At 37.6% G+C, this 25753-nt stretch overlaps 1 protein-coding gene across 3 annotated transcripts in view; it reads left to right on the top strand.

The window, feature by feature from the left end:
• LOC124606676 (cholinephosphotransferase 1) overlaps positions 1–24627 on the top strand; it is a 179663-nt gene extending 155036 nt beyond the window's left edge. For all 3 annotated transcript variants that reach the window (XM_047138692.1, XM_047138691.1, XM_047138690.1), the window contains 2 exons: positions 1631–1763; positions 22756–24627. In XM_047138692.1, coding sequence (XP_046994648.1) covers positions 1631–1763; positions 22756–22847 — 225 coding nt within the window. In that variant the 3' untranslated portion in view covers positions 22848–24627. The remainder of the gene's footprint in view (positions 1–1630; positions 1764–22755) is intronic.
• Positions 24628–25753: the final 1126 nt, after the last annotated feature.

Genomic DNA, 25753 nt, shown 5'->3' with positions numbered 1-25753 from the left:
TATGCTTGGCATTTTGCTGTCCCTCTCAATGCGCATCAATGACACAAATATCGCATTATGCCTAATTCGGGACTGCTCTTTTGAATATGAGTGTAAAATTCTGCTTTAAATATGTTGTTGTAATGGGAAACAAACCGAAGATTTCCGTCGACACTGTACAGTGCATGAAAGACGTAATTAGCATTATTTGTTTGGACTGAGTTCAGCTACACATCGCAGAAATTAAATTTCAAATATTTGCCATAACATCAGAGAAAAGGCACTGGTTTGTGTTGTTTGCAATATACATCACAACTGAAGGTGCAAAACCAAACAAGTTTTAGTTGTCTTCTACAATTGGAATCACATGTAACAAAATAACTGCAACATCCAAAAAGTAAATTACTTTCTCATTTCCTCTTAAACAATAGGCAAGGACAATAAATACCAATCTCATATGCACTGGCTGTATTCCTAAACTTACTGTTAGTATCTTAATGAGCATCTGCATCTGAACACAAACTATAGTTGTGTGAAAGAAGTTATGAAACATTGAATTGTCACTTGTTTGAGAAACTTCTGACATCAAAGGCAAAAGGCTCTGGAACACTGAACATAATCAGAGGATGCAAAATGGCCAATTTGTTCTATAAAACCTCTCTATAGTTTGTGGATAAACACTTGCAGTATTGATAATCTTGACAGACATTGGTATGTTGTGCAACTATTCATTTACCCAACTGCATGAATAATTTTACTATTTCCCTACTGTGTAATAAATGTACTCATGAATCATAAGCTGTTAAAGTAAGGTTCATTGTAATGTAAAATCAAACAGTGGAAAACCCAGGTTGAAATATCAGCAGTTTAAGGAAAAGATAGATTCCTACTTACCATAAAATGATGCCGTAAGTAGCTGACAGGCAGAACTAAAAGACACTTACACATTAACTCTCAGCAACAGCATTTGTCAGAAAAAGAAACACACATACAGATTTATTCATTCATTAAATCATACAAGCAAACACACCTCCCGCACACATGACTGCCATCTCTGGCAGTTTGGACCAGTCCACGTGTGTGTGTGTGTGTGTGTGTGTGTGTGTGTGTGTGTGTGTGTGTGTGTGTGTGTGTTTTTCTTTCTTTTTCTGTGGCTGGAAGCTAATGTGTAATTGTCTTTTAATTGTCCCTGTCTGCAACTTAACATGCCATTTGTACACCTGTCTGCAACTTTTAACATGTCAGCTTTACTGCAACAAGCAATCAATCTCTTTATTACATTGTTGATACCTGTCGCTTTGTCTCTGAGATGGGTGAAGCATTATTTTGATACCATTTGGAAACTTGCTGGAGTAAATAAACTGCTATGTAATTGTTTATTGTATGTGATATGGCTTGAGAACATATGGAATTGTTACTGAGTCATGAATTGTTACATCCCAAAATTGATTGTCATAGGTTATCTGTCACTAAACTGATAGTAAATGAAACATTTAAATTTAGCACTACCTGGAACTTAGCCAGTTGAAACATAATTGATCTTTTATATATTGTGAGAAAATTACATAAATTTACATTTGTTTATGGTGGTATTGCTATATTTGTCTCTGTAACTGCACTGTTTTTTTTTTTTTTTTTTTTTTTTTCACAGTTGTGGGTGACATTTGACTTACTGAGGTACTCCAGACAAGTGTGCCAAGAAATATGTGACCACCTGAAGATACAACTTTTCAGGATACCCATAAGATCCCCTGTTACTGCAGTACCTGCTCCGGAGAAAAATGGTATGGGTAATGTAAACATACACAACACTGGTGGTGGAACTTCTAGACCATCAAGAAGTAGACATGTAAAGAAATCACAACACTAATGAGAAAATAATAGCTCAAAACTTCCACATTTTAAATTAGTGAAAAATTAAAACAGTTTGACGGGTTTGAATATTAATGTACATATATATAAATTTATATAATCTATATTTTTGTAATTGTTGATCAGATATCACTGCCTGATACATATTTTTATTGACTCTGTCTTTTAAAATATTTAAATAGAAAAAGGCTCAAATTATTGTCCAGAACTAAGCTCTGGCAAATGTCTTTTATCTGTACTGTTTTTCTTCTTTGTAATAATATTGTTAGTACTGGTGATATTTATTACTTTTGTGTAAAATTTTCATATAATTCAAGAAACTTGCAATAAGTGTGGGAAAATAGTACTTACATTTGTATTTTAGTGTAGCTATTATATATTTGATGAAAATAATACTGCGTGGGAATGTGATTCTGTTAATATCTTAAGTTGATAAATTTTATTTTGTTGCTTTCATTATTTTCAGGAGTTTTGTTGCTACTTATTTGAATATATTTATGAAACTACTGTACCTGTTTGTGTGACTACGTTCCCTACAGAATGGTTTGTTAGGTGTCTGTCTTGTTGAATCATCTGTGTGAACATTTATTTATAAAGAATATATTTAGTAGTAACCTCTTGATGAAAATACATCAGTTCACAGTATTCTTTACATCATATACTCGGTGATCAATTTTGTGGTGTCGTCGGTACGCTAAGAACAGTTAATAGAGAGAGCACTCTGTGCGCAACACACAATGTGTATTTGTGATGACTTGTTTTCGCAATTGGAGTGCCTAAATATTTTGTAGTTACTCTTTTTGTATTTTTTTCCCATATTTTTCATAAAATTTGGAAGTAAAGTGATCACAAATGTGATGAGCTGTGTTTTCAGTTGATGCCTGGAATAAATCTGTGATGAGAAGTAGTAGATGTATCTGCTCATACTGCCACCATACCCACCACTCTCCAATCTGCTCATCTGTCTCCAGTTTCAAAATCACAGTCATGCAGGTCCACGAAATTGATCAGAAGATGATACTCTTTCTCCAGGTTAATGATGATAGTAAAATAATATCCCCATTTTTTTGTGTGTAACATGGAAACTGTGTAATGAGAGATTGTGTTTTCTGACAGTGTTGACAAATGATTTGTGATTTGAGTGCCCTTTTCAGTGAGAAGAGTGAATGCAGGTACCCAATCAGAATTAAATACAGCTTTAATAAATGTAACTGACAGGAATTTGCTGTGAAGGTGTTATACAGGGTGTAGGAAAAACTACGTGTATAAAATTGCAGCGTGTTTAGAGGAGACACTAGGGGAAACACTTTTTTATGTGAACAGAGATGTCACAGGTGCATGGTTTCCCCACCACGGCCATGAGGGTTCTGATGCTATTCATTTTCAGTGACAGTGTTCAAACTGCTGTGTGATGAATATTGTTTCAGAGATGTTGTAAAATGTCATCTGTTCACATTAATGTACATCCGGCATCTGCATCCAGATGATTTTCTAATGAGCTCAAAACAATCAAATATTTTACAAATAATGGTTTCGGCTTCAGGCTAAGGGGCAACCAATTCTTCTGAAATGTGTATCAGTGTCACATACACCAAACCCTTTATCCCCCCCACATACACACACACAAGCACAAAGAAATCCAATAGAAGTCAAGAGATCATGGTGGCCATGGTACTGACCCACCCCTCTCAATCCAAGAACAAAAAAAAAAAAACATTGTCTAAATTTTGCCTGACATCAATCGCCAAAAGTGGAGGGTACCTGTCGTGCTGAAATCACAATCGTTGCTTGACTGCTAGTCTACTAGTGTTACATTCTCCAACATTTCTGGTAGTATTTCACACAGAAAGCTATGATAATTTCCTCCGCTGTGCATGTTTGGCAGAAAATAAGGCCGTCAGATGGTTGTGAGCAATATCAGCCCACACACTTATAGTAAATCTTTGTTGATGTTGGAACTCATGAGTTGACTTACTATTTTTGCCAACTCCCAGATAGTTAGGTTCAGCTTCTAAGCCTTCAAGGACCCCTAGTGGGGAAATGGTCCACCTGTAACATTTCTGTCACATTAAAAAATGTTCCTCGTTTTCTCATTTAAACACTCGAAAACTTTGTACACACAATTTTTTTTACACCCTGTATATACATGTTTTGGTTGGTTGTTCAGTTTATGTTCTCTGTTTCTGCTCATCATGGCTTAAGAACTGTAAGGAGACTCAGGTTGTCATGAAGAATATATGGTTCAAGGCCAGGTATAACAGCCTTCTTTACTGTAGAATAAATTGTCAGTGTTTTTTTTCTGTAAGTTTAATTCAACATAATTGCCTTGTACTATTCTTCTTGACAATCCTATTGTTTAGAAAACACAATCAGTACTTGGGGTAGGCAAGCTGAAAGTAATTTCAAATTCTCATTTTTGCCAAACTGTCATGGTAACAAAATTTGTCATCTTTGCAACTAATATTAGTAAATGTTTTTTTTATACTATTATATGGAGCTTTGAAGCAAGAAATAGTTTTGTGTTAAGTGACTTTCACAAAATAATGTCTCCAAATACTTTACGTCAGTTTCCAATGTCAGTATTCTCTTTATAAAATTGAAGTGTTTTAGTTTTGTGCTTAAGACTATTAACGTGTATTGAAACACCTTTATTTAACACGGGACTCTTCAGATGTTCATTTGTGCATTTATGATAATGTCCTGTACCATGCAAGTACTGTTTAATCCTCAGAAAGATGTGGCTCATGAAGTACGAGTAACATTACATAATTCTGCATTAAATAGATTATATTTAGAGTTGTTTCAGTTCCTATCTGTGTCATAACAAACTTTGATTTGTACTGTGATGAGTATTTCAAGAAAGATGAGAAGACAGAACATCAAAAACCAAAACAAAAATATCATTCAGCAATTTCTCATTGGAATAGTAAATGATGATTAACATTATTCAGATAAAGATCAGTAAATTGTAACATGATTTAGAAACGTGTGTTTAGGGCAGTGGCAGAGGTGGGGGGGGGGGGGGGGGGGGGGGTTGTAAATGTAGTGGATATAGAAGAATACAAATAGCATCATAAGATATTGTTGAGAATAGTTCAGAGCAATTAAGTTTGTGGAAAATCCAGAATTGAACATAATCTTGTCTAAGGGTAGATCATTTTTCACCTAATGTTTTTTGAAGAGGTGTGGAGCCAAATACATACACAGAAAGGAGTAGTAAACTGCCAAATTTTGGATGTAATTCTTCTACAGGAGCCTTTTACAGCTCTCCTCCCTCCCTCCCCGACCCTTCCACCCTCTCCTTCCCTCCCTTCTCCTCCTCTTCCTCCCTCTCGCCTTCCTCCCACCTCCCTTCCACCCTCTCCCTTCGCCTCCCTTCTCCCCTCTTCCTCCCTCTCCCTTCCTCCCACCCCCTCGCTCCTCTCTCCCTTCCCGTTCTCCCCTTCCTCCCTCCCCCTTCTTCCTTCCCCCCTCCTCCCTTCTGCTCCTCTCTCCCTTCCCGTTCTCCCCTTCCTCCCTCCCCCTTCTTCCTTCCCCCCTCTCCCTTCTTCCTTCCTCCCTCCCCCTTCTTCCTTCCTCCCTCCCTCCTTCTTCCTTCCTCCCTCCCCCTTCTTCCTTCCTCCCTACCCATTCCTCCCTTCCCTTCCTCCCTACCCCCTCTACCTTCCTCCCTCGTCCCTCCCTCCCCCCTCACCCTTCCTCACACATAATATCAGTGTTTGTAATCAAAGTGTTGTACACACAATATTCTTGTTGCAAATCCAAATAATGTTTGGTCAAGGAAGATAATTTATTCGGATGCACATAATTTCAGGCTCATAGGATCAGTGCTTTAGTCCTCACTGCCCTGGGTATTCGACATTTATGAGATAGTACTCTCAGTGCACAACACTTTAATTTTTATTTCTGTTCTGCCATAAAGCAAGCATGTGATCTGAGAGAAATTTAACCTCTGTCTTAACCAATATGTGATATCTTTTTAGATGATTATTAAGATCTTATGTGGTGCCAGAGATCCTCCTTAATTTGATTGATTGATTGACAGCCTACACATCCTTTGCTGAACCCAACACACACACACACACAACACACACACACACAATGCTATTCACCACCTGCAGACGACTGTGTGTGGGGGGGGGGGGGGGGGGGGGGGGGGGGGGACTCGCCACCTGAAGAAGTGAATATTTTCCATCAGTCTACTTCTGAGTGTGCCTGACTGCCACTCGATGCCTTCTCTATGTGATGAATATCACTCTGTCGTAATTTGTTTAGTAATTCCATTCTTGATTGTGCAGGGGGGGGGGGGGGGTGCAGGCATTTTTTCGTCCATTTATAAATATGGGAGGACCTTGTGGCCAATACGTGTATCTGCAGGGTAGCTTCTCAATGATTTGCTAACAAATTGAATTCTGGTTTCTTCTTATATTGTTCTTTCTTCATTTCTCTCCATAATCTGTTCTCTAACACATTTCTTAATCTGTGCAGTTAACTGGGAATATGATCTTGATTTTTATTTATATCAGATGCATCCACTGTAGTTCATAAAATTTGTAAGTGGTATGTAAAAGAGGCTCAAAATATGCAAGAAGCAGTGTCGTTATGAAGTAGGAACATGTTGATTAAAGTCATAAACTATGAACCATGCTGATTCATGTGAAGAGACAGTATAGTCTATTAACCCTGTTTTTAGGTGCGTATGTTTATGTTGTACAATTATTAGTGTGGATGACAGATGTCACAGAACTATTAAAATGTATCTAGAATAAGGAAAATCATTTTTTAAAAGACGATTCTTAAATTTATTTGACAAAATCTTAATTATAATTTATACATTTGATTGTCTACAGTGTTCTATTTAATATAATGGACATTATTTCATGACTGCTATATTGATTCCAAGCATATTACACAAATATCTTTGCAATGTTCTCCACACATCTATGTTTTACATTCAGCACTTCTTCCTTGTACTTTTGCCTCTTCCTCTTTCACAGGCATGACAACTCCCTCTGGAGCCTGATGGCTTCTCAAGATCAACCATTTCCTCTTCCTTAACACCAAGTAACCAGTCAGATACTCTTTCCTTATTTTAAAACTGCATCTTGGGGATTAGATAATTGGCGTTGTATCTGAGATTTAATCATTTCCCAGACCAATATCTGCCAAAAATTTCCTTAATGACAATTGAGGTGAAACTGACATTGAATTTCAGAATGCAAATTACATCAGTTTACACATATGTTCAGAAGATCAAAAAATATCACAGGGTCACGAGGCATGGGTGGATACAGTGAGTACAGTTTTACTTTTCCTTGGGCACTATGACACAAGAGCATACCTGTCTGTGTTCTTATTTGAGAGCATTTCTTTCAGGATCTCTCATCTTGATTTTCTCATTGTCCACTGTTCCAACATTGTCAGAACCAGATTCATACTTCTTAATTAGATATCACTTGTTACATTCGTGTTTGTTTCAGAAATAGGTTCCACTAATCTCAGCTCATCATCACCAGCAGCATTACTGACACAGGACTTTCCTTTAGGCTGTTGTCCGACATATAGTATGAGGTACATTCCGCCATGCACTGTATGGTGGTTTGCAGAGTATGTGTAAGGACAGTCAAATGAAAACCAAACACCTGCCATCGAATGGTTCCATTCAAAAGTAATCACCACATGCATTAAGACATTTATCCCACTGGGGGATGCAAAGATCAATCCTGTTTCGTAGAACTGATGGATCCACATCCGCATCCAGTCTTGCACTTCCTCGTCCGGCTGAATTCGATGTCTATGCCTGTCTTCCTACAGGTTGCCAAAGATGTGAAAGTTGCACAGGAAAGACCCGGGCTGTACGAAGGGTGTTGTAGTGTTTCCCAACCAAATAGCTGACGTGTAGCCTTTGTCCGATTGGCTATGTGGGGACAGGCATTTTCATGCAACAGGATGATTCTGTCCGACAGCTTCCATGGGCATTTTGACTTCATTGCAGTTTCTCCAAAGTGTCTTCATAGCATTGTGCATTGATTGTGGTTCCACACTAGAACAACTCAATGAACAGAGCGCCCCAGCAATTGAAGGAGGTCATCATGACCTTACCACAATTTGTATGAACAGCTTTCCACTGTTGACTTCGCCATTTGCATTCAGTCTGTCAGAATGCTGTTGGACAGAATCGTCCTGTTGCATGATAACACCCACCACCATACTGCCAATCAGATGCAGGCTACACTTCAGTGATTTGGTTGGGAAACACTGCAACATCCTTTGTACAGCCCAGATCTTTCCTATGTGATTTTCATATCTTTGGTGACCTAAAGAAAGACATACATGAATGTTGGTTTCAGTCTGACCATGAAGTGCAGGAGTGGGCTTGGTTGTGGATCCGTTGGCAGCTGACTGTGTTCTATGAAATAGGAATTGATCATCTGGTCTCCCAGGGCAATAAACGTCTTAACGTGTATGGTGACTAGTTTTGACTGGAACCATTCCATGGTCCCGTTGTGGCAGGTGTTCAGTTTTTATTGGACTGCTCCTCATATGTAGACATAGATGTAGTTCCAAATTAATTGTGTAGTCAGTCTTAATATCAACCAGACCAAATGTTTTTAATCCTTATTTTTGCAGGTTTACTAGGTATGTTATGCCTAGATGACCAATGCTCCCTAAAAGACAAGAGCTGCTTGTCGAGGGTTACATACTCCCTTGAAGAGAAAAGATCACTAAACTTGCTATCCACAAGTTCAAATACTTCTCTGACGGGAGCTGGTTTATCTTCTACCTGCCAAGAATGATCCATATTTACATTATCTAACCACAAAACATCGATACATACATTATCTAACCACAAACATCGATACAGGAAACAAAATATCTTCTCACTCTCACTCATAGTAAGAAAACAACACACCAGTCCATTGTCTTAAGAGTTATCCCACAGCTGCTGCAAATTCATTCTTGAACAATGCATTTTACCAATGAAGTTAAGCATTCCAGTGAAAGATCTTATCTCTGTGATACTTGTCAATTTTGCATCTCTTTCTCTGGTAAATATTGAACAAATATTTTTAGTGTCAACATTACAAGAAACAATAATTCGTAATATGTCAACAGTCAGATACAGACTCAAGGCTTCTGTTGGACTCCTTGGAGCCCTAACTTTGCTTTCAGGCAGATAGATAATTATGTTACTTGCTGAAGTATGGACATTTTTTTCTAGGAACTTTCATGTCCCAACTTGTTACACCACCCTTCCCATAATAAAATTATGAACTGAACACACCCTTATCAGTCAATTCAAACAAACACCAACAATAAATATACATGTAGTAAAAAGTGCGGCTCCAAAAATCAACACACAGTGTTGTATTCTTGCAACAAATATTACTCGGGGACAACTGTCATCCACATGCTTAGTGTAGGTTTAAGGCTTCACAATACGCTTCTAATAAAGTAAGAAGTGAATATCATGTAGGAAGTATTTAATCTTCAGAAGGAACGCTGGAATGTAAAATGAAGATAGATGTAAATACAAAGCAAGTCATCAGGATATTCAGCCAAGATTGACTGGGGTGGCAGGCATATGAAAAGAATGGGATGCAAGAGACATTGTTTATATTTCAAATTGATCAGAGTTCAGTAGAGGAGAGGAGACATATAACTAGCTTCAAGGGCAGAAATCACTGAATAATAGAAGTTGGGTGTTAAGTAGAATGTTAGTGTGACAGGTACAGACATTACTTAAGACACAGCAAGCACTCAAGCTGTATCCCTTCCCCTTCTCCTCTGACCTCTACTGTTTATTTTTGCTTTGTGCTATACCCCTTACTTTGTTCTTTAAATTCCTCCTTGTTGCTCTCATATCTCTCCTCCCTCTAAATCTCATTGTCTTTTACAATACCATTTAGTAGCGTTCTCTTTTCTAACTTTTGCTTCCTTACTGAAATATATCCTTGCGCCAGCCAAGTAACAACTACTTCTTATTAACAGCGTCTCTCTTTTGCTACTGCGCACTTTTCTGTGTCATGTGTTCTAGACATGTGCCTTGATTCCTAGCTTGTACCCTGTAATATGGTGTTACAATCAAAATCTACTTCCTGTACAATTTTTTTATTTTGCGGTTTCAACTTTTTTTTCCCATCAGAAAGGAGATATGTTGTTATATAAAATTTTTTGATAGCAATCCCTCCCCAATCTGAGGTCGAGCTCCCTCTCTAATGACAGGAGATTCAACGCTAATTTTCCTTCTATTCCTTTTGGTAAAATGTAGTTCGTGAGGGGTTCCTTGGTGTAAATGGAGACACTCCCATTGAAATGATGCCCTGATAATACTACCAGGGAATTGCAACTAGTTAAGTTTGGAATGTTGTAGCGTCATGTGTGTACTTTTGGTCATTCTGTAAGCACAAGTGTTGTCATTAATCCTATAGAAATGTTTTCTTGTAGTCATTATTATCTTTCATTATTTCTTCTCTTCTGCATTTTTCTGTGTGTTTTTACCATTGCAATATGGTGTTAAACATCTGTTCACCTTTTAATTTGTGGTGGAGGTTGCTTTAGTCCATGAATTTCCATGTTGTACTTCTGTTTCAGATCTGAGATTTGTTTCACATACCTGAGATTCATTTCAAATTACTTCTATTAAAGGAATTTCTTGCAGTGATTTGAAAAAGTTCTCATTTTAATGACTCTTTTTAAACTAATGATATGAAGTGAACAGCATTGAAATTCATTACAATCATATGCTTCTCCTAATAAGTGGCAAATGCAGACTGGCATTGGCAATTCTTAGCTTTTGTAAAGTTCAGTGTAAAATCTTCTCTTCAGAGCTGCATGGGAGACATTTGATGAATATGTGTATTTTTAACTTGATACAGCTTTCCTAAATTGAGACAGTAAGTTAATGTGGCAGTTGTTCAGCCCAAAGCTATCAGTTGAATATCTTTCAGAACGGTATCTGTGTACCACTCAGAAATCTGTATTATGTACTTAATTATATAATGTGTGATTTAGCCAAAAAATAAATATATATGTTAATCACTCCAGAAATTTTTGAGCATGATGCACAGCTTAAATTTTATGAAGTTTATTTTATTTTTCCCATTCTGGCAGCAATGTTCTCTTGTAACACTACACTAGTATTTTCGCAGTATTTATTTAACCCCAGTGTTAAGAGAACATTCAGATATGTTAAACTGTTTGTTATAATTGCTTCGGCATTTGTACAAGATGTTTTTTGTTCCCATTATAATGGAGGTTAATACATATGTTGGTTTGTTAAGCATTGTTGTTCATTATTTGCTTATTCCACTCACCTTCTTAAACCTGCAACAGAAACTTCAGTGCAAAATAAAATATTCTACAGAATAAAAAGGATTACTCAATTTTTTGTTCGTAAGTTCAAAATTGTTTGTGTGTGCTAATTTTGCGGCATTGACTGAATGATAGAACTACAAACATAGTCATCACACACATTTAAGTGGCAAAACTAGAGCACCAACATAAATCCATTAGTAAGTCATACAACTACTTTATAAAGCACAAAAAAAGAATTATCATAAAAATCCCTTTTTCTTTAAACTTGATGGTCTTAATACCTAACATACACAGAACAATCAAGAATGGCAACCACTCCTTTTATTTACATGTAAATTCCAGGTGATTGGTATATTTCAGTCAATTGGTGTATTGTGCAGAGAGATACGTAGCAGCAATGTAACTTCACTAGGTTTTGGCTGAGGTGATTATTTATGTTATCCTCTACCCCAACAGTTTCTTTATTTAATTCTAATTTTTCAACCACTGTTGAAAGCTACCTCTCCTCTCCTGACCTCTCATACTTCTGTTTCTTTGGCCCACACACCATGTCCCACTCTGCACTTGAAAGCTATAGTTGAGTTGGCATAAGCTGATCCCTTACTGTTGCAGTGGGTAGGGCATGGCAGCTTAGCTTGCCTATCTCATCAGCAATATAATGCAATTTTGTAAATACCTCTATAGCAACACACTAGTACTGTCACACCTCTGTATATGGCTACTATTATTTCCTGCAGCCATAAGCGTTTCGCAGTGTAAAGCTGGCAACAGTGCTGTGAGCTGTCGGGGTCTTCTTATGCCATCTCGACTGTAGTAAAATGAAATTTTTTATGCTGTTACATCGGACAATGCTCCACGTGTCAGCTGTTGGTGAAGGTTGCCTTATTTCTGTTATCTTCTTCTATCCTCGTGTATCTCTATTAATGTATCATTTCAGTGTAAACTTTCTTTTTGGAGTGATCTTATAAGGTATCTTCAGATCCACCCTTCCCCCCTTTCTCCTTTCCTCACATCAGTCATCTTTCATTTTAGTTGAGGGCCTGTAACAGATTAAGATATGATTTATTGTGTCACATGGTATATTTGGTTATTGATATTGACAGCAGTGTATATACATCATTTTAAAGTAGATAGAATGTTAGTTTAGATCACTAAAATATTTGTACAAAGTAGTTTTTCATCTATGCACATCCTGCAGTATTTTCGCATTGTAGGTTGACACAGTATTGTCAGTTTACAGTTTCCAAGGTTAGTGGCTCCTTCCCTGGTTGATTCAAAAATTTTATCTGTTACATACTGTAATTTTGATCTATAACAATTCTTTTAGTATGTGAATAACTGGCTGGCAAGGGTGTAACACTTTTCAGTAGGAACATCATTAAAACACTCTTTGCTGCGCTGCTCGAACCAGCTTTTGCCTTAAAGAATAATTATCTTAAGAAAATGATGTTTATGATGCCTTTTTAGTCAGATTTATGTGATAAACAACACCTGCCATAGGACATATTTCAGATGTTTGAAATCTGGTGACTTTTTGGAACAGAGCAGAAGTACAGGAATGCGTGCACACCTCCCACCCCAATTGGGAGTGTTGAATTTCTCCTATATAAATTTTCAGTTGCAGTCTGACTTTTGTTCCCATATCAAAATGAAATACGGGATTGAGCACCAGATTTTTTGGTTTGGATGACTGTCAGATGACTGCAACGGTTTGTTATGATGCCTGCAGATTTCTTCACCCGCACAATTGGTAAATTGATTGTGTTTGAAATTTTATGTATGGGAAAGTTTCCAGTCAGTGGGTCACTTGTAACAGAAAACAGTTAAATATGTATTAAACGACTGTAAATTGTTAAATAATGTTCAGTTGATCCCGATAATTACATAAAATGAAAAAATAGATATATCAAACTTAAAGGTATACACACTTAATCTCCAGTGTTGGCAGTTTCAAAAATTTGTTCATCAGTTGAATGAGAGATGTACCATGTATTCAGTAAAATTACGCCAGAATTGCTGGCCAGTACTTAACCTACAGGAAAAATTACAGTTGCTGATAGGCACATAGAACAGTACATAACTAATAGTTCTGAAAGCTAGGATAGTGTACCTGTCAGTGGTACTGATGTAGTTACTGGCCAGCAATTCTGTTCTAATTTTTGTAGTTTTGTCAAGAGAATTTCCTTTTGATTAGACGTGTACTCACTCATGTGCTGTTATCTGTCTAAAGACCAGAATGAAATGAACACAGGGTGCAAGTTGCGTGAAAGTATATGTATAACAATGTGACTGTTAAATATCTTGTATTGCATTTCACAGATAGCTGTTGTTGTGCTTCTTTCATCACAAAAATTTCAACAAGAATTAATAGCCAGTTCGTGAAAGTAATGCGTTATACCATGCTGTAAAAAGTGCTTTATGAAATGATAGGTCCTTAATAACTACTACTACATTGGCGCCCATGGTTGTTTCTTTCATTGTCTGTATTTTCTGAATAATCACTACCTACAAATTTCTGACATTCTTCATCTTTTATTTTTAATAGTGGTGTTATCAGCTACTTTTTCAGGTCGGTAAGGAGGCATGTTGATTCTACTACGTTACGTTTGTAGAGCGATACAGTAGCACATTTTTAACTGTGAAGGAGATTAATACCTGACATCAGTGCCTGAGAAACTCGTTAGTCATTGTTTTCTTGTTAACAGCTAAACCATTATGCTACTGGGAGTGTAATCCTTTTGCGGAAAATTAAAATGTATTTGTATGTGTAATTCATATTCAGAAGATAATTTCTATATTTACAATGGTAAATATTTTGGCTCAAATGACAGCAATCTATTTTATGAGGAAATAATGTGCTTCGTAGTTCCATTGTTATCTGAATTTAAATATTTCCATTTTGTTCCTCATTTCTTGAAGACATAGGGGGGAAAACAGAAACAGAGGGAGAGGTAAGACAGGCAGACAGTGGCTTGATAGCCAGTCTTTGAAACTAGTGGACCATTTTTATTTTATGTAAATGCAAAATATCCCAAAATCAAGTTTTTATAGTTATTCCAACAAAATCTCTTTGTTGAGATAGATCGTGTGATGTGGTATCATTGAAAAGTTTAAGAATGAGACTGTCATGCCAGATAGATGGAGTGATTGTTGTACGTCAGGACGGGGAATGTTGAATATTGTCAGTAGGATATACAGGGTGTCGAATACTTTGAAAAGTGGTAGTATCCACCAAAACAAGAAAAAAGCCCAATAAACATGGGCTCTAAAATGCGTTCCTAAAGAGATATGAGCACTAATTCTTCGATACTGTGAAAGACATCTCTTTATTTGCAAGCTCTTTGCTTTCCATATTTTGGGAGGTGATAGCATGGACCAAAACAAGAAGAAAATGTCCAGTGAACATAGACCCTAAAATGCATAACTTAAGAGCTGTGAGCTCTTGTTCATCTTCGCTATTGTGAAACGTTTCTCATAGCTCTTAAGGATGCATTTTAGAGCCTATATTTATCAACATTTTTTTCTTGTTTGGTCCATGTCATTACCTCCTCCCTTTCCCCAATATACGGAATCAAAGAGCTTGCAGTAGAAGAGTTGTGTTTCAGAGTACTGAAGATAACAAGTGCTCATTGCTCATAAAGTGTGCATTTTAGAGCCCTTGTTTATGGGACTTTTTTCATGTTTTGGTGGGTACTGCAGTTGGATTCATAAATAATGGCAGCCAAGTTTAGGCTTGTTATGTGCACCTACGTCACGTATTCTCCGACATCGAGTGAGTGTTCAGTAGTGTTCTGAGCACTCATCTGTGAATGCCTTAGCTAATGAGAGCATTAAATGTAGTGGCAGTGAGTTGTTTACCCAATTTCATCTCCATTTGTTCGGAACTGTCATCACTGATTTTGGTGGTAAGTGATAAATTCTGCATAAGCAAGTGATAATTATAATTAGCAAGATATATGCTTTCTTCAAGCAGAAAGCATGCACATGCGCATACCGCAACTGTCGCTTTGTCAACAATGCAATCTCCATCCATGCCTCGACATGCGTGAACTGCCGTTGTTCATGGAATGGACCATACCATCCCTCAAAATATCTGATACTTTGTTTTTAATAACCTGTATACCTTATCATTAAGCAGAGAAAGTTACAGGTAAAGTTGAAAGCTGTGTGATAAGAACATACAGTCTTACCTGAGCTGTGAAAAATTATGTAGGAAAGTTCTGATAGAATATACAAGGGCGGTTCAGAAAGTAACCTCCGATTGGTCACAGTGCGGGTTGTGGGGGGAGTAGCGACGCCATCTGTGCGTTCACGCACTCAACAGGTCAGTCGGCATCAAGCCGTGGTCGAGTGAACGTCGTACCTGCGCTAGTTTAGTTTTTGTGGCAGTTTGAAATGTGTGCTGCAATAGAAAACCCCGCCAAATGTGAAGTGCATGCTGTCATAAGGTTTTTTACAGCCAAAGGATATTCTGCAGCAGCTATTCATCGTGAGCTTTGTGCCGTGTACGGACCAAGAGTTATGAGTGAAGGAGTTGTCCGTGAATGGGTACGTTTATTTAAAAGTGGACGAGAAAACGTTCATGATGAAGAGAGGAGTGGTAGACCATCATTGGTGACTGACGAACTCGTTCAGACAGTTGATGCAAAAGTTCGTGAAAATCGACGTTTCTCAATGTCTGAGTTGTCTACTGGTTTTCCACAGATTTCTAAGACTCTCTTGTACGAGATAGTGACAGCAAGATTGGGTTACCGTAAGTTCTGTGCACGATGGGTGCCCAAAATTCTTACCGACCACCACAAAACTCAAAGAATGGCCTCTGCATTAGACTTTCTGTCACGTTATGAGGACGAAGGAGAACCATTGTTAAACAGAATCGTGACCGGTGACGAAACCTGGATTAAGTACGTGAACCCTGAGACAAAAGAACAATCAAAGATGTGGGCACATTCAAATTTGCCTACCAAACCAAGAAAAGCCTCGCAGGATTTTTCTGCCAGAAAAGTTCTTCCCCCTTCATAATGTGAGTTTAATCTGTGGGAAAATGTGTTTGTTGAAAATTGTAGCATAGTTCAAATTCCATTTTAGGTTCTGAAATAACCCTACTGGTTGAGTCAAATCATAGATCAGACGAAATCAATGGGAGACAATCTGTGATAGGACCTCTTGGGTAAAGGTCATTTATCTTCACACCAACCTACTTTTCTAATTACGTACAGCGGATGGTTGTCCTTATTCGCAATTGCAAATTCACTTAATGGACTTTTCTAAACAGTTTCTGCACACTGTAGGTGTAATCTGTGAATTGCTCAGATATCAGTGGTTAAATAATTGTGTTACAGATACTGATAACAAATGCGAGCAGTACGTTGCACAGTCTTGCCAGACAAACAATAGGTCATTGTATACACGACAGTTTAGCTGCACCACATCTGTATCCAAAACTCCCTCTCAGCAATTTTCTCCTAGTGATGTGATCCCTTCGTGGCAGCTAATGCCTCTCTTTTCCTCTCCTTTCTGTCATTATTTCAATCTTTCACTAATTCGTACCAAAGGCTCTGCCCCTTGCCCCTCCCCCTCCCTACTCCCTCTCCCTCCCTCCCCTTTCCTCCTCCATCTCTCTCACTCCTTCCCAACACCCTCCTTCTCTCGCTCCTTCATAATTATTTCTTTTTATTCCATATTTTTTGCTAACCATCTTTCTGCTTCCTTTTCTCTGCAACCATTTTTAGTTATTATCAATGTACTTATACCCTTGTGCACCAGTTTCAAACTTGCCCCGTACATAGAAAGTAGTGCTACAGTGTAGCACGGGAGCTAACTGTGAGAAACATGCAGCAAGATGAATCCCACAAATGACAGTTTTACTTAAGGTCAGTAATGGTACTGACTTCACTGTGATTTATTATGGTCCTAAGGGCATTACAAAAGGCAGGACATGGTTCTAAATGGTGTGTTAACACCACAGACAGCAGTGCATTTTCTGCATTATGTTCTTGGCTGGCTACCAGGTTGATAGGGAGTTCTTATAGGAAGGTGTTCCTTTCCTCTACCTACACAGTTGACGACTGCTGTATGGCCATTGCTGCATGTTGTTATGCTGCAATACAACTCTCCAATGCTACCTGCAAGCACTTGCTGCGATTTAAACCATGGGAACAGGCAGGCCAGGTCAGTCCCTTCACTAAATATCCTCTTGTTCAAAAAGCTACTCCACTTGTACAGTTCAATGCGGTTGTGCATTGCCCCACATAAAAATGAAGTTAGGGTGAAATATACCCCTGAAGAGCCTCACATGGGGAAGGAGTACAATGTCACAATAATGTTGACCAGTGCGTATACCATGTTACAAGATTTGGGGGTCACTATGTCCATGCAACATTACGCCTCACCATACCATAACACTGAGACCACCTAAGTGATCATGTTCCTGGGTGCATTACCTGAGGGCACATATAATGTTGCATGGGTGTATGAACTTCCAAATATTTGAACACGGTACACTTACCCTTCAATGCTATTGTGACAGAGTAGCTTCCCACGTCCATCTTTTCAGGGATGCTTTTGGCCATGACTTCATTTTTATGGATTTCAATGTGCAACCACAGCGAACTGTGTAGGTGAAGGAGTTCTTGGAATGAGAGGATATTTGGCAAATGACTGGTTTCACCTACCCATTCCCCCCACTCAAATTCCTTTGAGCATGTGTGGAGTGTGTTGGGGAGACATTTTGCAGCACATTCACGTGCACCAAGGACCATCCAGCAGCTGTCAAAAGAACTCGTTATCAATCTTGTGGCCAGCATGGAACAACGTTGCATAGTGTGCATTGCTTTCTGCAGTGATCACACACTCTATTAAGAATCATGTCCCGCCTTTCATGAATTCCAGGGTACCATCATGAAACACAGTGACTTTAATGTAATTATTGTCTTTGAATGAAAGTGTCATTTATCTACATCTCATTGGTATTTATTTCATTTATCTTCTGTACTATAACGTAGCACTTCTTTCTATGTATTCTCCAAGTGTCATCGATCTTTGTTTCTTGGCTGTGACACGTGATGCAAAATTTACTTTTGTCCTTGAGTTCTGCACATAAGTGTATTATTATATGTTATATTTTCTTGACCATCATATGACATGTGTTAAGTGTAGTGTATAGTTCAGTTGAAGTATATTTGTTATGAGTTGGAAGATCATTTATTTCTGCAAAATATTGTTGTTTGCCTTGAATTCATTGCATATTCATAAATGTTAAGTTTCTGTGAGTAATTATATAGACAAAAGATTTTTCTGAATACTGTGATTTTGAGGTCAGTTGTAAGCCTTTCAAAGTCTAGTGTCCTTGTAATTTTGGCATGATCATGTCAAATATATTATCAGAATACAAATTACGTACTAAAAATATCATACATACCACCATTTTCAATAATTGTTTCAGTAGTATATTTGTTGTCCTTTGTCATTTATTATGATGTGGACTAGAGGGTAAACGTGACCCCCAAAAGGATGGGGGAAGGAGGAGAAGTTAGTCTGATTGTGTGTTCCCCACAATTTATGTGAGTTATTTTATGAAACACAAAGTTCTGGCCAGTTTTTTCTTAAACATAATATAATCTAAGTGTAAACTTAATTTCTCTTCATAGGGGTGTGATAAGAATTTAAATTCTAAAATGAAAAAGCTAAATTATGTAAATACCTGCCTTACATTCCAGAGCAGTTTCAAGTATGAATATTATACATATCAAGAATTAACATTCATAGTGAGGATGGATTGTTTTTGTACTTGGTACATTCCATCACACATCAAACAGAAATTTTCATGGAGAAAATGCAGATGTAGAAACAAGTAACACCTCTTATGTTGTGTTATGAGAATTTTTAGTCTAATCTTTATTTACTTTCCAGTGATCATTTTACAGGAAATAGACCTTTCATATGTACATAGGTGTTGTGTTGCCCAGGGTACAGCTACAATATTAAATACTAAAATCAATATTGTTCATAACAGTGAAAGAGTACAGCCACAATCTTCAATACTAAAATCAACATTGTCCATACTGTTGAACTCCATTAGATTGAATAGGTGAAGGTATAGTTTTTTGACATCCAGTTTTATACTTTTATTTAGAAATTTTTAAATGGTGTGGATCAAGCAGAGAAAGGAACTTTCTTAAAAAATTTAGGACATTCACTTTGTGGAAGTTTTATGTTCTTGCTAGTTTGTGCCTTGGAATCAATGTTTGTCTTACTTCCGGTATCATGTTCGTAATTGCTTCCCTGACAATACCTTCTTTAACATTGTTCCTGACAATGAGTGCAAAGACATACAGATGCAGAGATTTGTAACTGTTAGTGCTGTGGGCCTACTAAAAAGAGAGTGACACTATCCATATTGCAGGCCTTATGTATAATATTTAAATATTTAAAATTTTACTGGTGTGTGGGGTATGTGCCTGCCTTATGTGTTGTATGAACATTTTTTCGATTTTTTAAAAATATTACTGATATAAGAGTAAGCTATACGAGATATGTTACTGAAAGAGCCCGAAATACGTCCGTGATTATTTTGGAATGAAATTGATGCAGGGAGAAAGGTGAAGACATTTGAGCTGCCATAAATAAATGACCAATTTCATTGAACTTTGAGACACATTAGTGTTAAAATTTTTAAAAAGTGTAGTCCTGTAGTTAAATTGCCAGCTAACAATCAATGAACAGAAGTTTAATGACTAAGCCAAATTCACTACATATGAAAGAATCAGCAAAGGTTGGAATGGCCTGTAAAGGGGCAATCAGTAAATACATGTCAGATAGAATGTAGGAATAGAAAGTGGAAGTATATTCTTTGTTTCTTTATCTGTCTTCATTGCATTCACATGATCCCTCCCTCACGTTGTTGCATGTGCCGTCCCCCTCCATGCTGTTACCTCCCTCCTGTGTTTTCGCGTTCTGCGTCAGTGGGAAGAGGAGTGGCTGGCAGTCGGTGAAAATAAGCTGCGTCTGGTCAAGGCCACCACGCGGCCATGGCGTACGTCCTACCAGTCATGCAGGCGGGATGAGGTTCTCCTCACTCGCCTCCGCATCGGGCACAGTCCCTTAACGCATGGTTTTTTACTCCGGCGGGAGGATCCCCCAATCTGCAGTGCTTGTGGCGTCCAGATTACTGTCCGCCACATTTTACTTGACTGTCTTTTATTCTCTGACCAGAGGGCGGTGGTTTCTTTGCCACCGGATTTGCCCTCTATTTTACAAGATGACGCAACGGCTGTAGTTAAGGTCTTACGGTTTTGTGTCCTGTCCAATTTGTTGCCTCGGATTTTAGGGAGAGGGTTTTAATGTGCTGCTGGGTGACTGGCTCACCCAGGTTTTATGTAAGAGGTCAGCCAGTCACGATTACCTCCTTGTTTCCCTTCGGTTTCTGTTCTCTTTTCCTTGTTTCCCTTCCTTTTTAGTGTGTTCCTTCTCCTCTTGTTTTGCCTCTGTATGTGAGGATTTGGAACTGTGTCAGGTCTGTGTCTTTTAGCCGTTCTCTTTGTTCGCTGTTCGTCTTAGTCCCTTCACTGCATCTGTTCCTGTTTTTATGCGTTTGGGAGCTGATGACCACGCTGTTTAGCGCCCGTAAACCTCAAACACACACACACACACTTCATTGCATTCATAACAAAATGTAAATTCCTGGATGGAATAATACGAAAAATAAAGAAAAGGCAACTAGTCACTTAGAACTAACTGATACGTGGCACATAGAAATAAGCAACAGAAAACTATTTATACCAGCTTTCGAGATTTTGCTGTTTCACTAGAGATGGTACATACAGTACTCGTTGCATTCACATGTTTCCTAAGTATAATAGTGAAACATCTGTGTGTGATGATTACTCTTAGTCATAAAGTCTCCTACGACCATCTAATGGGAAAATAGTTACTGGTGTAAGGTGAGCATGTGGTAGTGTTTGCTTCATATTAAGAAACATTATTAAAAATTAGCTATATACCATTAGGTGTTGCATTTTATTATATAGTACACATTTGACAAATTATCACTACAAGCCATTTATATTTTCTGTATATTCATTTTTATTCCCATGCAGCCTGACATCATTATAAGGTGCTACTGTAATGTGGCTGATATCAGTTTTTCACTGATACTGTAAACATAAAGGATTTCAAACAAGAATCTCAAACATTTGCTGTGGATATTGGGAATGTTCTCATTGATTATCTTCATCAAATGAGTGACGGTGAAAGTTACTGAATGTGAGCAACAATCACATGTGATTGAGTTACTTGTGTAGGTACTGTGGGATGGCCCTTCAGCAATTACATTTTTTGCTGTTATATGAGCTGCGGATATTGTTGGCACCTCTTCATAAATTTCAAACTCATTTTATATGGTTGCTTAATTTTATGTCCAATGAAGAATTTCTGCAAACAATAAATACAGCACAATTGTAATTATAGTCTTTCCAAGGTCAGTGGAGCCCATTCTCCACCAGCTATTTATCAGTGGTACATAATCTATTCCAAAGAGGGTACAAGAAAGGTTTGTGTGTCACTGTCTAAGGCCATCACCAGTGCAAGTAGTCGATCCCAAGAGAATCCAAATATTTACTGATAGACACTACATTTCTTCATTTCACACCTGGGAGATCAGCACAGCTCAAACTCGATATATACGGATCTGACAGTTAAAATTCAGCCTAGACGATACGCTGATATGATGCTGTACACATGACCATGTTACTTGGTCAAATCATTGCTGTGGCAGTAGTGCTGGACGCGAAGCATGAGCTCCATTGATGCTGCACTGTTGATTCTCATGTGACCAGCTGGTAGGATTTCTGAGTTAGCCGCAATGTTTTCCTCTGACCAGGACATCAAATAAACGAGCACTGCTGAATTTATTCTGTTGCTTAAGATTTTTTTTATTCCAGTTACAAATTACAGAATCATTTTTTATGTAGCAGGTTTTTAATTTCAGTCAGTACTGACCGTATTCAGACATGAGAACACACATCTTGCTACTCATATCAAGTTGGTATGTGTAAAACTGGTATTGCCTTGTCTGTGTGCGAAATTTGCATTTCAATTAGCTGTCAATCAATACAAAGTGTGAAAACTTTCTGTAAACTTTTTAATAATTTTTGTAGAGTGATAATTTCTGAGATATCATGTATTGTGGGAGTAACTTTATGCTGTGCATTTATAAAATCTACCGCATACCTGTGCAAGAATACAGTACATCTGTTCTTTAAATACCTTAATTCTAGATGATAGTATTTGCACAGAATAAAAAGTTTTTCTTTTTTCCTTAGGTAGCTTAAGGAAACATCCAATTCGTGTGTGGCTTCTTTGGAGCACCTGTTTTATAGATAAATGCATGCATTTGGTAAAGACAAGTGTTTTGTATGTATGTGGTGCATTTGGCAGTGGAATTAGTGTGTTGCATGTGTGCATGCATCTCTTGTGTCGAAATTGTACCGTTTACCTTGTAGGAGTGTCGTTCATGTGTTTCATTGTGTATTGCCTCCTGTAATGTTGTGTGTGAATGATTAGTGGTATTATTAATTTCTATTGCAGCATCAGCAGAGGCGCCTCAAGAAAATGATTCTTGCTCAAGTGACGATGACAGTCACCCACTATTAGATGCACAAGATCATACAATATCCTGAAATTTAGACTTCTTGAAATGTGTGTGCGTGTTACGGTTTGTTCTCAAGTACAGCATGCGGTTTCAGGAATTTCTTGCTTTTGCAGTGTAACAGTGACTTACTTGACAGCTAAATGACTCATAATATGCATGGCAGTAATGAGAGAGAAATTGGCTATTGCAGTTTTTTCATAGCAGTCTTATCAGGATTGCTCTAAAAGGTAAGAATATTTGTCTTTAAGATAGATGGTTCAGTATTTTTAAAATATCTAAGGTCATGTGCCTTATGTCAAATGCTGCTGATGTTGCACATAGCCAGCATTTGAAAACTCATTTTTATTGGAAGATGAGTTTTTTTCAATTTGCCCCAGTCCTTTGCTTCGGTGTTTCAAGCTTCTGTTTCATGGTGTGGATAGTTCTCATTGTATACACAAAAGTAGCAACTTACAATGATTGTACATTATTTATAGCAATTGCAGAATGCAAAGGGCAAACAATTGTCATTGTTAAAAATGCCCAAAAACTTACATCAATGGGATTGCATGAACCCATTAAGTACCTGCGTGTTGTCTGCATTTGTTGTGTGGAAATGTGTGGAAGTCTTTCATGTTTATTTTTATCCTGAATTTGTTTTTTGTGTAATGATATGATAGGAACAAATGGTCAGATATAAAATAGATTTGCTTATTGGTTTATAAAACTGAGTTTGCTTGGTAAAACCTGTGCATTTCTTCCCAAAATGAACTGCAGCTCATTAGGAATAAATTTCAATGTTGTTAAGTATTTCAGTGGTACACAAAAAAGCAGTGTTGTTTTTAGAAATCCAGTCAATGTTTTGTTACTTCTGTATGATTGAATTTATTTAACACTTTATCATAATCTTCCTATAGTTGAGAAGACTTTGTTATATAAGCTTCAGTAACTGCAAGAAGTTGTTGTAAGGACACAGGCATAATAGAAAGGCTTGAGGTGTGGTGGTCTTTGAGGCTTCACAACTGTTCTTATTTAACTAAAGCATGTAAACCAAGTAAATACTCCGTAAGCTGCCAGATAACAGTTTATTAATGAAACATTAAGTCTTTCATTATATAACAATATCCAGAAAAATATATTGTAAATTGTGACCTTTATTTTACTTTACATTACATCATTCACAAAATGTGAACTGCATACACAGATTGAGTGACACACATTTTGCAAAGTAGTTTTTCCTCTTTTTCCTGCAACTCCTCTCCCACCCCCTCCCCCATTCCCAGTCTACTTCAGGAGGTTCTCAATGACTTAAACACGGTTGCATATAGGTCAACATTGAAGTAGAGTTGCAAAAAGTTGCATTAAGTTTTTGACAAATTTTTATGTAGAAATTGTGTACATTTAAAACATCTCACTTCAAAGTGCATATTGTTTTTACCTTTTTTTATTCCAGTTAGTAATTTGTTTTGATGTGTCATATTCACTGTAACAATGCTAAATTCTTTGAAAGTAAAAGATTCTCAAGCAAATCCTGTGGGAATGTTTTATAAGAAAATAACATAACATGCATTTTATGGCTCACTTTGGAAGCCTAGTGACTAGTTTCCTTATTTAATGAGTTCTTGCTGCTTCCTAGTATTTAACAAAGGAAAAAAACATATTATTTCAGATTATGGAGTTTCACCTTGAATTTGTTAGATTTTTACAGCAAATAAAAAAAAAATTGCATGAACGTATTAGTGGATACTTATTTGTCACAGTCAAGCAAAGACAGTGCTGCATAATCAGTCTCTCTCTCTCTCTCTCTCTCTCTCTCTCTCTCTCTCTCTCTCTCTCTCTCTCTCTCCCTCCCTCCCCCTCCCTCCCCCCTCTCTCACTCTCTCCCCTCCCCCTCTCCATCACCCTGTCTGTCTCCCTCCCCCTCTCCATCTCCCTGTCTGTCTCCCTCCCCCCTTTGTCCCTCCCTCCCCCTCCCCTCCCTCCCTGCCCCCACCCTGCCTTTCATACACACCATAGGAATCTACAAGTATTTGCAAACTCTAAGCAAGAAAAGGATCTTGGTGAACATGATTTCCATCAGCTTCGTTACTTTAGAACCCTGTATCAGTTTTGAAGTTCAAGTATGATAAAACTGAAAAGTTAATTATTTCAATTTTGCAAGAAAACCAGCTGAGCTGGTACAATGGTTAAGGCACTAAAATCACATTTGGAAGGACCAGGATTCAAACCCCTCCAGCCATCCAAATTTGGTTTACAAAGATTATCTTAAAATATTCAAGACAATTGTTGGGATGCTTCCTCTGACAATGGTGCAATATATTTCCTTCTTCATCATTGCAAAATCTAAGCTTGTATACAGTCCAAAGGCATCATTGATCAGATTTTAAAACCCTCATCTTCTTCCTTTTTTCATAGCAAGAAAGGATACAATTCACCCTCTGCAATCTGTATACTGTAAGAATCCAACTACTACTACTGCTTCACTTATACATTTTTTCTTTCATTGAAAAATTCATTGACGAGTATGGTTTGTGTTATCGTTCACATTTTTTATGTTTGTACATAAAGTTTCAAGCATCTCCTTCTTTCTTTTGTAGTGATCACAGTTACACCTGTGCAAACCTGTTATAGTTCGTATATGAATGTTCACTCTGCAGTGGTGTGTGCACTGATCTGACACTTCCTTGCAGATTAAAACTGTGAAATATATTAGATGAGGTACTGGTGAATGTAAAGCAGTGAAGTTGGATTGTGTGTGGATAGCTCAGTCAAAAGAGCACTTGCGCACAAGGGGAAAAGTCCCAGGTTCAAGTCTGATCATCCTTTGTACCTTTGCAGTTTCATTGTCTACAATAACTTAGCTGTTGATGGACTTTTGTTATGAGGTAGGTATATTTAACCCTTGAGTCTGTGGTGTCATAGTGATTTAAAAAATATTTCAAAAGTTCTACTTTT

Source organism: Schistocerca americana, chromosome 3 (genome assembly GCF_021461395.2).
Source record: "Schistocerca americana isolate TAMUIC-IGC-003095 chromosome 3, iqSchAmer2.1, whole genome shotgun sequence".
Lineage (NCBI taxonomy): Eukaryota > Metazoa > Arthropoda > Insecta > Orthoptera > Acrididae > Schistocerca > Schistocerca americana.
The sequence above is the reverse complement of the archived record's forward strand: the minus strand, read 5'-3'. Positions and strand labels throughout refer to the sequence as shown.